General features: G+C 52.0%; 1 protein-coding gene across 1 annotated transcript in view; it reads left to right on the top strand.

Moving 5' to 3' along the window:
• The first annotated feature begins 49 nt into the window (after window positions 1-49).
• The window catches only part of ERBB3 (erb-b2 receptor tyrosine kinase 3), a 17118-nt gene continuing 5284 nt past the window's right edge, over window positions 50-11883 (top strand). The window contains exons 1-16 of the mRNA XM_004379943.2: window positions 50-320; window positions 4049-4200; window positions 4761-4947; window positions 5635-5760; window positions 6407-6472; window positions 6628-6746; window positions 6845-6986; window positions 7276-7389; window positions 7486-7606; window positions 9427-9500; window positions 9667-9757; window positions 10018-10223; window positions 10446-10575; window positions 10772-10862; window positions 11028-11182; window positions 11588-11641. Of these exons, the coding sequence (XP_004380000.1) occupies window positions 239-320; window positions 4049-4200; window positions 4761-4947; window positions 5635-5760; window positions 6407-6472; window positions 6628-6746; window positions 6845-6986; window positions 7276-7389; window positions 7486-7606; window positions 9427-9500; window positions 9667-9757; window positions 10018-10223; window positions 10446-10575; window positions 10772-10862; window positions 11028-11182; window positions 11588-11641 (1910 nt within the window). The 5' untranslated portion in view covers window positions 50-238. The remainder of the gene's footprint in view (window positions 321-4048; window positions 4201-4760; window positions 4948-5634; window positions 5761-6406; window positions 6473-6627; window positions 6747-6844; window positions 6987-7275; window positions 7390-7485; window positions 7607-9426; window positions 9501-9666; window positions 9758-10017; window positions 10224-10445; window positions 10576-10771; window positions 10863-11027; window positions 11183-11587; window positions 11642-11883) is intronic.

Below are 11883 nucleotides of genomic sequence, written 5' to 3'. Positions count from 1 at the left end.
GGCCGTGACTCACCCCCTCCCCGGCACGCTCTCCCTCCCTCCCCTCACAGGCACACACCCCTCCTCTGCGACCCGCCAGGACTCCGGCTCCGGCTCGGGCGGTAATTTACTGCCGCCGCCGCCGCCGCCGCTGGCACCACCACTTCGCTGGCGGCTCAGGTGGCTCCCGCTTCGATGTCCTAGTCCAGGGGCCCCCGGGCCGAACTCGGCTGGGCTCCCCTCACCCTCCCCTGGAGTCATGAGGGCGAAAGGGGCTCTGCAGGTGCTGAGCTTGCTTCTCAGCCTGGCCCAAGGCTCTGAGGTGGGCAACTCGCAGGCAGGTAAGTGGCGCGGGAGCACCGGCCAACTCGGAACCGGGAGCCCGAACCGAGCGCGGAGCCACTGAGGGTGCGACGTGCCGAGTTTCAGACAGTGCGAGGCTGGGGGTGCTGACCCCGAGTCCGCGGGGATCACCTGGGAGGGGACGGTCGGGCTCGGAGTCTCGGATTCTCGGCGTGGTCTGGTCAGCGGCCGGCTTCCTGGGCCCCCTTCTCCCCAGTGCGCCGCCGACCCTCTAATTTGTTCTCCTGATGGTACTGACGCCGAAATAGTAGTTCACACTTCTGAGGCGCCCTGCAGGGAGGGGAGCCGAGACCTCCATTCTGTAAGCGTGAGGAGATGGTTGCGGGTAGAGATCTTGGGGGGAGGGGGAGTCTCGGCAGCCCCCTACCCCCCAGTTTCGGCTACCTCCAGTTTCGTTGTTTTGCCTACAGGGCGGAGCTACGGAAGGATTGGGGGTGGGGAGGGGAGGTGGTGGTGGTGGTTGTTCTCTGGTGCTGGAAAACAGGAGCTGCACCTCCTCTTCCGTGAGTGGGCCTGCCCCGGGGAGGGCTGAAATTAACCAGAGGGCCAAGTCCAGGTGACTTCAGGGTGAGAGGCCCAGCCGAGCCTGGCTGCCCGCTTTCCCTCCAAATAATAAAGCTGGCTTGTCCCCCACTCAACCACCTTCTTTTTGTCAAGACACAGTTCAATTCAACTAGTATTTACTGAGCATCTACTATACACCAGGCCCTGGGCCAGGAACTCTAGGGGCAAGGACTTCCATCCTCTTATTTCTTCGTTTGTCTTTTCTCTCCCCAACTTGAGGCCAGGAGCGTCCACCCCCTGAGGCTTCTGCCCTGGAGAGTCCATCCCAGGCCCAGCTCCTCACCCAGTTCTGTTTATTTGACTCCAGGAGACAAGAGTGCCAGACTGCTCTTCTCTATTCCTCCCCACCCCCCACCCCCCATGGCATCTGATCTCTTTTTTGGGGTGTCTCTGGGACTGCAGACACCTGAGGGGTGCCGGAACTGGAGGAGCCCTTTGGTCTCCTCCCCTCCCCTCCTCCCAGATCCCAGCTTGCAGTGTGACACAGCCAGGGCCCCTTCCCCAGGGTGGGAGTGGGAAAACACCTGTGCTTCCCCTACAGTTGCTGGGCCTAAATTTAGACCCCAGGATCTTGAGATATGAACACTCCCAGCTGGTGGAGGGCGGAGGGTCTGGGGACTGGAGTGGGAGGGAGGAGTGAAGTGACTATCGCTGGTCCATCCAGACCCTGGAAGCTTCAGCCAGGAGCCCAGGAGTCCCAGATCTTGGCCCCTTCCCTGGGGGAGGCAGGAGGCAGGCATGGTTGGGTCTCTTTACCCTTTATCTGGGTTCTGCAGCCTCTGGGCATCCGGCCCTGTCTCAGTTCTATAGCCCCTTTGTCCTGACTGTGATGGGGGTGGGGGATGTTGGAGGCGAGGCCCTTGGTTGGGGAGGGGCTGGAGGTTCTTGTTCTGTCCCACTCCCAGTTCTCTCTACCAAAGGAGGGCCTGTGACACTGACTCTTCCTATGACCCTGGGCCCCGGGACAGCTAGGGATTTTTGTAAAATTCCTCTCTCCCTGTCCCCCTCCTCAAGCTGCCTGGCTTCTCCCCAGAGTTGTTGTTCATCCTCTCTCCCTGCCCAGGCCCTTTGCTCCCTGCTTGTGTAATATGGACTTTACCCTCAGGGTGGCAGGGAACTAGAGATGGAACTCTAAAGCTAGCCTTCCGAGCCCAGACACAAAGTCTGCACACACATACGGGCACGTGGGGTGGATGAGATACCTGAAATACTTCCCAATAAGGAAACCCAAGGGCAGAACCCATATAGATTTCTGGGTCGACCGGGGAGCTGTGAACATGTTTGTATGTGTGTGCCTATGTGTGCATGTGTGCACACATACACACACACTTCCCTATGCAGAAATCTTGGCTCCTCCCTTATCTGAGGAGAAAGATTGGCGCCTTGACTTGGAAGAGGGGGTGTCTTGCCAGGAAGGGGGTTGGGGTGGGGCTGAAATGACTAACCTTCCTAGTCTCTTTCATTTCAGCCCAAGGACCCTGAAGTTCCCAGGCTCCTTTGAGAGTTCCTGGCCTGTTTACCCTTCTTTGCTGATCCTACACCCCCGCCCCCGCACCTGCACCTGCTCCCCTAACCCCTCCCCAACCAGGGAGTGATAGGTAAGGGGAAGCCCTCCAAGGTCAGTTGGTCAGAATTGGGGTGGATCTAGGAGGAGGGACTGCAGCTTCACCAGTCCCCCTCCATTCCCACTCCTGCCTCCCACTGAGCTGACACACCCTCAGGGAAGGGTGTTTGGAACAGGTGGCATCTACACACTACACACATGAGAGAGCGTGCTCACACACCACACACACACACACACACACACACACACACACGCAATCTTGCATGGAGCCAGGTGAAAAGAGACAGGAGTAGGGCTTCAGGGTCTACCGTTTCCCAGAGCCCCTATATCCTCCATCTTCTATACTTACAAGTTAAAGGGAACCCCAAGAGTAACATGCCTCCTGTACCTCTCTCTGTTCTAGACTATCCCCTAATGCGGGTGAGGATTGCCATGTTGAGAAGGCCTTTTCATGAACCCCTCTGTCAGTGAAATTGGGTGGATAGCTTGCGGGGAGTCTGCTGCTGTTTCTTACCAGGCTTCTCTGTATTTGCTAAAAATACTTTAGGGCTGGAAAGTGTGATGCTGAGGGAGCTGAAGTGGGTCAGGATAGGGGAAGGGAGTGAGAAGGGAAGGCAGGGTTGTTCTGGAAGGGGCGGGGGAGGTAGGCAACCAGCTCCTTATCTTCCAGCCTTAAAGACAAAGCTCCCATTGACCCCTCACCATAGACCCCCTCCTCTAGTGAGGTCCCTTGTCTGACCCAAGGCTTGAGGGTAGCGAGGGGGTGCTGCTAAGCAAAAGGAGTCTGGGGACAGGGTGGGGCAGCCCCCTCCTCCTGGATAGAATTGCTTCATTGTGGGCTAGACTGTGGCCCCGGGCACTGCCCCCACCCTCTGCCCCATCCCACCCTCAGTAGACACAATAGGGGCTGTGTGCTAGCCCCAAAGAGATATTTATTCTGGGACCTAGAGAGAGGCAGGATGGGGATAGAGAGTAAGTGCCCTGTGGAGGGGAGGGGGGGAAGAAAGGGACTAACAGAAATTTCTGTCCTTTTCTCCTTTCTACGGGGGAAGAGTCCTACATCTTCCTTGATTAACCCTTAGTGCCCAAAGTCGTACCCAAAGGAGGCACAGAGGAGCCCCTGGTGGAAAAAGGGAAAACCTTTTCACCTTCCTGGCTGGGAAGATTCTAAGAGAGGAAGCTCGGGATCTCAGTCCACTATAGGCCTCCCTGTCTATCCCTGGGTGGCACAAATGGTATGCGCTCCACTACTAACTTAAAGCTTGATGACTGGAACCCACCCAGAAGTGCCAAGGAAGAAAGTCCTGTTGACCTGCTTCCATAAAGATTATAGATTAAAGATTATAGAGCTATTCTACTCTGTAACACATGAGGTCTCAATAAGTCTGAATTGACTCAACTGCAATGAGTTTGGTTTGATTTTGTCTGTCCCTAAGGGGAGAGTTGGAGGCAACTGCCTTCTGGTCCTGTTGAGTGTTACTGGAAGATGGCAGCCAAGAGGGTGGTCTCAGGAGACAAGGGAATGGGGCCGAAAACTTGTGTCCAGCCCTCCACCACTCTTGTCTCCCCTTTGAACAGTGTGTCCTGGAACTCTGAATGGGCTGAGTGTGACTGGCGATGCAGAGAACCAATACCAGACACTGTACAAGCTCTACAATAGGTGCGAGGTGGTGATGGGGAACCTTGAGATCGTGCTCACAGGACACAATGCTGACCTCTCGTTCCTGCAGGTTAGAGAGCCGAACCACCTCCCTCAACCTGTCCCCCTTTGTTCTCCCCACAGACGCTTGTTTCCCTTCCTCAGGGCTACCCCCTGCTGGATGGAGTTCAGCATTCCTAAGATGCAATAGTTTCTAAGAGCTAATCTTCTGTATTTATGGGGACAAGAACTGGAATCTGGGACCTATGGCCTGGTCATCATAGCCAGGGATACACAGGAGCTGGCCATAATGAGAAGGGGGCAGGGACAGGGTGGTGGCGTGTGGCTGTGCAAGGTAAGTAGGGACTAATGCAGATACCGGAGGACCGAGAGGCGCCTGGGGAGAAAGTGAGTGAGCAAGGACCCTCCTGGGGAGCTCTGGGAAGAAAAGCGTAGGAAACTGGAATTTCTTGATCATTTCTGCTGCCTGTCTTCACTCACAGTAGCGTGACACAGTCCACTCCCTACTCCAAAAGAGGGATTAGAAAGAATTAGAGGAGCTAAAGATTCCTGAATGCCTTAGGGAGGGAAAAGGGATTGAGACTTTTTGCCCTGTTGTCCATCTCATTGACACAATCTCCTCTATCACAGTGGATCCGAGAAGTGACGGGCTATGTCCTTGTGGCCATGAATGAATTCTCCACACTGCCCCTGCCCAACCTGCGAGTGGTACGGGGGACCCAGGTCTACGATGGGAAGTTTGCCATCTTCGTCATGTTGAACTATAACACCAACTCCAGCCACGCTCTGCGCCAGCTCCGCTTTACTCAGCTCACTGGTCAGTTCTTGATGATGCCTTCTGCTCTTGCCCCTCAGCGCTCTCCTTGATGATAAGCCAGGACAGCTCAATCCAAGTGCCTCTTCCAGGGTGCCCACCACCTTGACCATCGTGGTCCACCACCCCTTAAATAGGGGGCTTCCCAGTGGGAAGTTGGGAGCATCTGCCTTGGAGGGAGGATCCTTATGTCCTGTGAGGCTGGAGTTAGAGCTGGTTGTGTTAACCCATTCCTCTAACTTCAAAGCACTATGCATCTGATGTCCCTCTACCCTGGGAATCCTACCATTCCTCTCTCCCGAAGTCCCCACAAGCTGGAGGGATGTAGGAGTTAAATATCACCTGGCCATCTTCCACTTTTCCCTGTCCCAGTCAGTTGGAAAATACACAGGCAGGGCTGGGGGGGGGGTGCGGGGGAGGAGGGCTTGAGTCAGAGATCTTCTCTCCTCTTTCCCCTCCCCCACTGGCCAAACCGGCTCTAGACAGGTGTCTGAGGAGACTGCAGTTCTGTGGGCCTGGCTCCTCCTCGGCTCTATAATGCAAATTTTCTCTTCAGCTTAGATTTAATTGGACACATCGGTCTGCCCCATTTCCCCTACTCCTGATTTTAGGTATCCCTTTGGACTGATGGGAAGGTAGGGAAGAGGAGGTCTGCTGTAGCCCTTAACACTGTCACTTCTCTTCCCTCAGAAATTCTGTCAGGGGGTGTTTATATTGAGAGGAATGAGAAACTTTGTCACATGGACACAATTGACTGGAGGGACATCGTGAGGCACCAGGATGCTGAAATAGTGGTGAAGGAAAATGGCAAGAGCTGTGAGTGGCCGTGACTGAGACTGCTCTCCTGCCCCCACCGAACCACACTGACTCCTTTTCCATCATCATTATATCCCTGTGTTCTAATCGGAACCCACCTCTTCTCCATTGAACAAACACCTCAGGCCCTAGACCCAAGGAGTCTGCCGGGAGGAACCAGGCCAGTCCCCCAAAACCCAAACCACAGAAGCGGTGTGTCAAGAAAAAGAGCAAACAATGTCTGTGTACTAAATGGAGAAGCTAGATCTTTGGACTCCATATCCATTCCCCTTTCCACTACAACATGCTCCCTTCTCTTTGGAACCTACCTACCCCTGACCACAATCTGCTTCTTCCTGCCCGTTCATACGCACATATTAATGCTAGGTTCAATTTGCCAAGGAGGAACCAAGTTCCTGGGTTGGGACTGGGCCGAGGTTGGCATTTGCCCTAGCCCCTCCCTTTCAGCTGCCCAGTGGGTTGTGTGGAGGCGTGGCTCCACCCCTTGTTGACAGGTTCACTTGAGCCCAGCCCTGCTCTCTAAGGGCAAGGAGGGACAGTGCTCTGACTCTTCACTTCCTGGGGCTGGGGTGCCTGTGTGCTGACATCATACCCTGTTGATTCAAGCAAGCCTTTCTTAGCCCATTGTGTTGTTTTTCCCAACCAGGTCCCCCCTGTCATGAGGTCTGCAAAGGACGATGCTGGGGTCCAGGACTGGAAGATTGCCAGACATGTGGGTTCTCTTCTCTCTAGAAACTTCAAACTTATACACTTTCATATCCTGGCCTACCCCAGCCTGTGTCCACATTGGGCATAGAGATGAGCCTGGAGGACTCTTAGAATACAATCCTAACAGCTCTGACAGCTATGCTTTCTCTCCCTCCATAGTGACCAAGACCATCTGTGCCCCTCAATGTAACGGTCACTGCTTTGGACCTAACCCCAACCAGTGCTGCCATGATGAGTGTGCAGGGGGATGCTCAGGCCCTCAGGACACAGACTGCATTGTACGTAGTGGGACCTGCCTGGGGCTGAAATGAGGATGTGGGCTTCAGGGAGGAGTAGGGGTGCGTGTGTAACATTTATGAGTATCCCATGTTCCCAGGCCTGCCGACACTTCAATGACAGTGGAGCCTGTGTACGTCAGTGTCCACAGCCTCTTGTCTACAACAAGCTAACTTTCCAGCTGGAGCCCAATCCCCACACCAAGTATCAGTATGGAGGAGTTTGTGTGGCCAGCTGTCCCCGTAAGTGCCTGAGGGGAGAGAACAACTGTAGTGGATCCCGGATTTTAGATGGAATTTTAGGGGGCATAAAGGGGTCAAGTTGGGTGGAAAATAGGGGAGGCTTAGAAGGTAAGTGGTTGTAACCATCTAGTCACCCCCAATGAGTGACCCCTAGATCCTGCCCCATTCCAAGAGCCTAGGGTGGTAGGCATACGGGCAACCCAGTACAGAGCAGGAGGGAGCAAGGGCCCAGGGGAGGGGTTTGGTTAGCAGCTTTCCTCATCTCTAATTGTGCCCTCCTCTTCCCTAGATAACTTTGTGGTGGATCAAGCTTCTTGTGTCAGGGCCTGTCCTCCAGACAAGATGGAGGTAGATAAAAATGGGCTCAAGATGTGTGAGCCTTGTGGAGGGCTGTGCCCCAAAGGTGAGTACGAGGAGATGGGACGAAGTTAGTAATGGAACATCTTTTCCTCCGAAGCTACTCAGGCCACCTCTTCTGAACTCTTTTTGTTGTCTGCAGCCTGTGAAGGGACGGGCTCTGGCAGCCGCTTCCAGACTGTGGACTCGAGCAACATCGATGGATTTGTGAACTGCACCAAGATCCTAGGCAACCTGGACTTCCTTATCACTGGCCTCAATGGGTTAGAAATCAGAGATCCTGCCTTCCTTCCCTGATCTCCCCACCCATCCACCCTCTCAAGAGTTCATTGCATTGCTTAACCCCTCATATGTGGGGCTGATTAGGAATCTAAGTCATAAAAATCTGAGAGGTTGCAAAGGACCTTGAAACGGTGCTTAACTCAACTTCCCACCCAGGGCTTCAGTTCCCTCAGGGACATCCCTAGGTGATCCAGTATCAGGAACAGGGTGTCCTCCCTCCTTCTTAAAGTTTTCTAAAAAGTTTGTTTTTAAATTTAGATCATAATCTGCCTCCCAGCTATTCTTATTTAGTGCTGCTATAACAGAAATGCCACAAGTGGGTGGCTTTAACAAACAGAAATTTATTTTCTCACAGTTTGGGAGGCTAGAAGTCCGAATTCAGAGTGGCAGCTATTGGGGGAAGGCTTTCTCTCTCTGTCAGATCTAGAGGAGAGTCCTTGTCCCTTTAGCTTCTGCTTCCTGGTTCCTTGGAAATTTCCATGTGTCTTGGCATCTGTCTTACCCCATCTGACTTCCAGCTATCTTCCCAAGTTGTGCTCCATGGAGCAACAAAGAGAGAGGGGGGAAAAAATCCATTGCCATTGAGTCGATTCCAACTCATAGCAACCCTATAGAACAGAGCAGAACTGCCCCCATAGGGTTTCCAAGGAGCAGCTGGTGGATTAGAACTGCTGACCTGTTGATTAGCAGTTGAGCTCCTAACCACTGTGGCACCAGGGCTCCTTCTAATCCATAGGATAGCATTTAAAGTGTGTGTGTGTGTGTGTGTGTGTGTGTGTGTGTGTGTGTGTGAGAAACATGTCCAGCTGTTGTTTTTTCAACTTTTTATTTTGAGATAATTTTAGATCTACACTAAATCTGCAAGAATGGTATAAAGATTCCCTCTTCACTCAGGTTCCCCAAATGACAACATTATACATTTGCTTTTTAACATTTCTCTTACTCTCTTTCCCTCCCCTTTTCTCCCTCTTTCCCTCTTTCTCCCCACATGCGCACATGCGCACATGCACACACACCAAAACCTGTTGCCAGACAGTCGATTCTGACTCGTGGTGACCCCATGTGTTACAGAGTAGAACTGCTGTGTAGGGTTTTCTTGTCTGTGATCTTAACGGAAACAGATCACCAGTCCTTTCTTCTGCAGCACCACTGGGTGGGTTCCAACCACCAAGCTTTAGGTTAGTAGTGGAGTGCAAGCCATTTGCCCCTCCTAGGGACCCTCACATATACACATACATATATACATATTATACACACTGTTGTTTTTCTGAACGAGTTGAGGGTAAGTTTCCAGACATGGTACACCTTACCCCTGTTATATTTCAATGTGCATTCTCTAAAACAAGAACATTTTCATACCTACAGTACAATTATTTAAATCAGAAAATTAACATGATACAAAATGTTATCTAACCTACAAACTTTATTCAGATTTTACCAGTTGTCCCACTAATATCTTTTATAGTAAAAGAAAATCCTGGATTATACATTATATTCTATTGTCTAGTCTCCTTTAATCTGGAAATAGGAGCCCTGGTGGTACAGTGGTTAAAGCCCTCGGCTGCTAACCAGAAGGTCAGTGGTTCGAACCTACGAGCCATTCTGCAGGAGAACATGTGGCAGTTTGAGCACTTCTTACTTTTTGGCACAAGATGTTCTAGGCCCCAGCCATTTCTCCAAGGAGCCCTGAGCCTTTATAGTGGAGTATGATATGTAGAAACCAAGTTCTGAGACTAGGTGTGCTCATTGCCACTGGGATATACCTCTACCTTGTTCACCTGTTTTTACTGTTCTCCCCCAGAGACCCCTGGCACAAGATCCCTGCCCTAGACCCTGAGAAACTCAATGTCTTCCAGACAGTACGGGAGATCACAGGTGAGTAGCAGGAGAGGCTCCCCTTTCTGAGAGAAATAAATGAACAACTGACACAGACTGAGGCATACCTACTTGAGAAAATCATGCCCCAAGCAGCAGGGGAGAGAGAATCTGAGAAAGGAAGGGGAGAAAGCTCCCTGCTCATATTCCTCTTCCAACTTCTCAGGTTACCTAAACATCCAGTCCTGGCCTCCGCACATGCACAACTTCAGTGTCTTTTCCAACCTGACAACCATTGAGGGCAGAAGTCTTTACAAGTGAGTATGGACTGTGGAGGTGGTAGTATCACCATCCAATGAACCCTGTTTCTTAGGCATCTTTGAGTGAAAGAAAAGGCACTGTCTCATACAGCATGCCCAAAGGGTCTGAGAGTTTGATAGGTAAAAGGCAAAAGGATGGGGACTCCTTCTCAGTGAGCCTGACTAGCCCAGGACAAATTTATTAAATAAGAGTAATCCACTGCACTGTCAATTTTCCCTTTGTAGTCTCCCCTCTCATCCTCTCTTCTTATTCTCAGCCGGGGCTTCTCACTGTTGATCATGAAGAACTTGAATATCACGTCTCTGGGCCTCCGGTCCCTGAGGGAAATTAGTGCTGGACGTATCTACATAAGTGCCAATCGGCAGCTCTGCTATCACCATTCTCTGAACTGGACCAAGCTGCTTCGGGGACCTGCAGAAGAGAGACTAGACATCAAGCATAATCGGCCCCGCAGAGATTGCGGTGAGGGAAAGGACCCATGAGTAGTGGGAAGAGGGAGTTAGGGAGGAGAGGGGTGTAAGGACTATTCTGCCTTGGATGTGGCAGCAGGGGTAGCAGGTGGAACCTAGGAGAAGGGGGATATTATAAGCTTTGAGGGTTCAGAAGCAGTGATGAGGAGGAATTCAGGAGAGGGCTTGTTAGGAGTCCTCAGAGTGCTCCCCTAATCTACCCCTTCCTCTCCAGTGGCAGAGGGCAAAGTGTGTGACCCACTGTGCTCCGGGGGATGCTGGGGCCCAGGCCCTGGTCAGTGCTTATCTTGCCAAAACTACAGCCGAGGAGGTGTCTGCGTGACCCACTGCAACTTTCTGAATGGGTACAGTGAGGGAAGAAAGAGTCAAGAAGGGGTGGCGTTGGGGCCCTGGGATGGAGCTGTTAGGGTGCCACCTGAAAGTCTTTAGACAACTTTCTGTATATGCCTTAGTCGGGATGAGGTACGAGACCCTGTGGTTGGGGGATCAGGGCATAAAGGTCAGGACTTGGAAATGACCCTCTCCCCTTACCCACCACAGGGAGCCTCGTGAGTTTGCCCATGAGGCTGAATGTTTCTCCTGCCACCCGGAATGCCAACCCATGGAGGGCACTGCCACATGCAATGGCTCGGTACAGTAGAAGCACCAGGGTCTCTAACTCCCAAGGCCAACACAGGGCGGCCAGATAATGCTAGGGATTATAGACAGAGATCCTGGATGACTGGGTTGGTCCTTGCTGGAAGGTATGGATTGACTATGGGACCTCATCCTTTCTGACCTTCTCTTTTCCACCCAGGGCTCTGATGCTTGTGCTCAGTGTGCCCATTTTCGAGATGGGCCCCACTGTGTGAGCAGCTGCCCCCATGGAGTCCTAGGTGCCAAGGGTCCCATCTACAAGTTCCCGGATGTTCAGAATGAATGCCGACCCTGTCATGAGAACTGCACCCAAGGGTCAGTGATAGGGTGACGAGAAGAGGAGGTCAAAGGGGAGGCGTAGGTGCACAGAGGGGGAAAGAAGAGGGTGATGTGAATAGACAGAGGAAAAGGACTGATGTAAGAATCATGCCCAGTGTACTGAAGGATTGGCTGAAAGGAAACTGTAACAGCAAAAGATTGTACCATGGTTTTGGGAACCTGGAATAAGCTCAGCTCAGGGAGGGCTGGCAAGGTAGAGACGTAGGCTGTGCCTTGGGATATGCTTTGGGCTCTGGGATGGGAGGGCATGATAGGGTTTGGAACAAGCTTTCAGTATATACACAACAGCCTTTATATACAACAGCCTTTGTATATAAAGACTGTTGGAATTGACCCTCTGTTGTCCAAGCTCCCATTTAAGGGGGTGACTTTCTTTTCTAGGTGTAAAGGACCAGACCTGCAAGATTGTTTAGACCAAAATCAGGTGCCGATCAGGTATGATGGGCTTGATGATTCACAAAACTGGGGATATTTGTGAGAGAATCTAGGGAGAGGGCGGTTACCTGCTAGCAAGAGTGGATCTCTATTCCTTCTGGCCTCTATATACAGTTGACTAACACCACTGGATGATGTAAGAATCCAGGATCTTGGCCTTCCCTTCCTAAAATGTAACTTGCTGTATCCTAAGGAGGCCCAGATCTAGCTTAACCTCTTTGATGCTCAAGGATATATATATA

This window comes from Trichechus manatus, unplaced genomic scaffold (genome assembly GCF_000243295.1).
Source record: "Trichechus manatus latirostris isolate Lorelei unplaced genomic scaffold, TriManLat1.0 scaffold00069, whole genome shotgun sequence".
In the NCBI taxonomy this organism is placed as follows: domain Eukaryota; kingdom Metazoa; phylum Chordata; class Mammalia; order Sirenia; family Trichechidae; genus Trichechus; species Trichechus manatus.
This window is presented reverse-complemented; position numbering and strand designations above follow the sequence as displayed.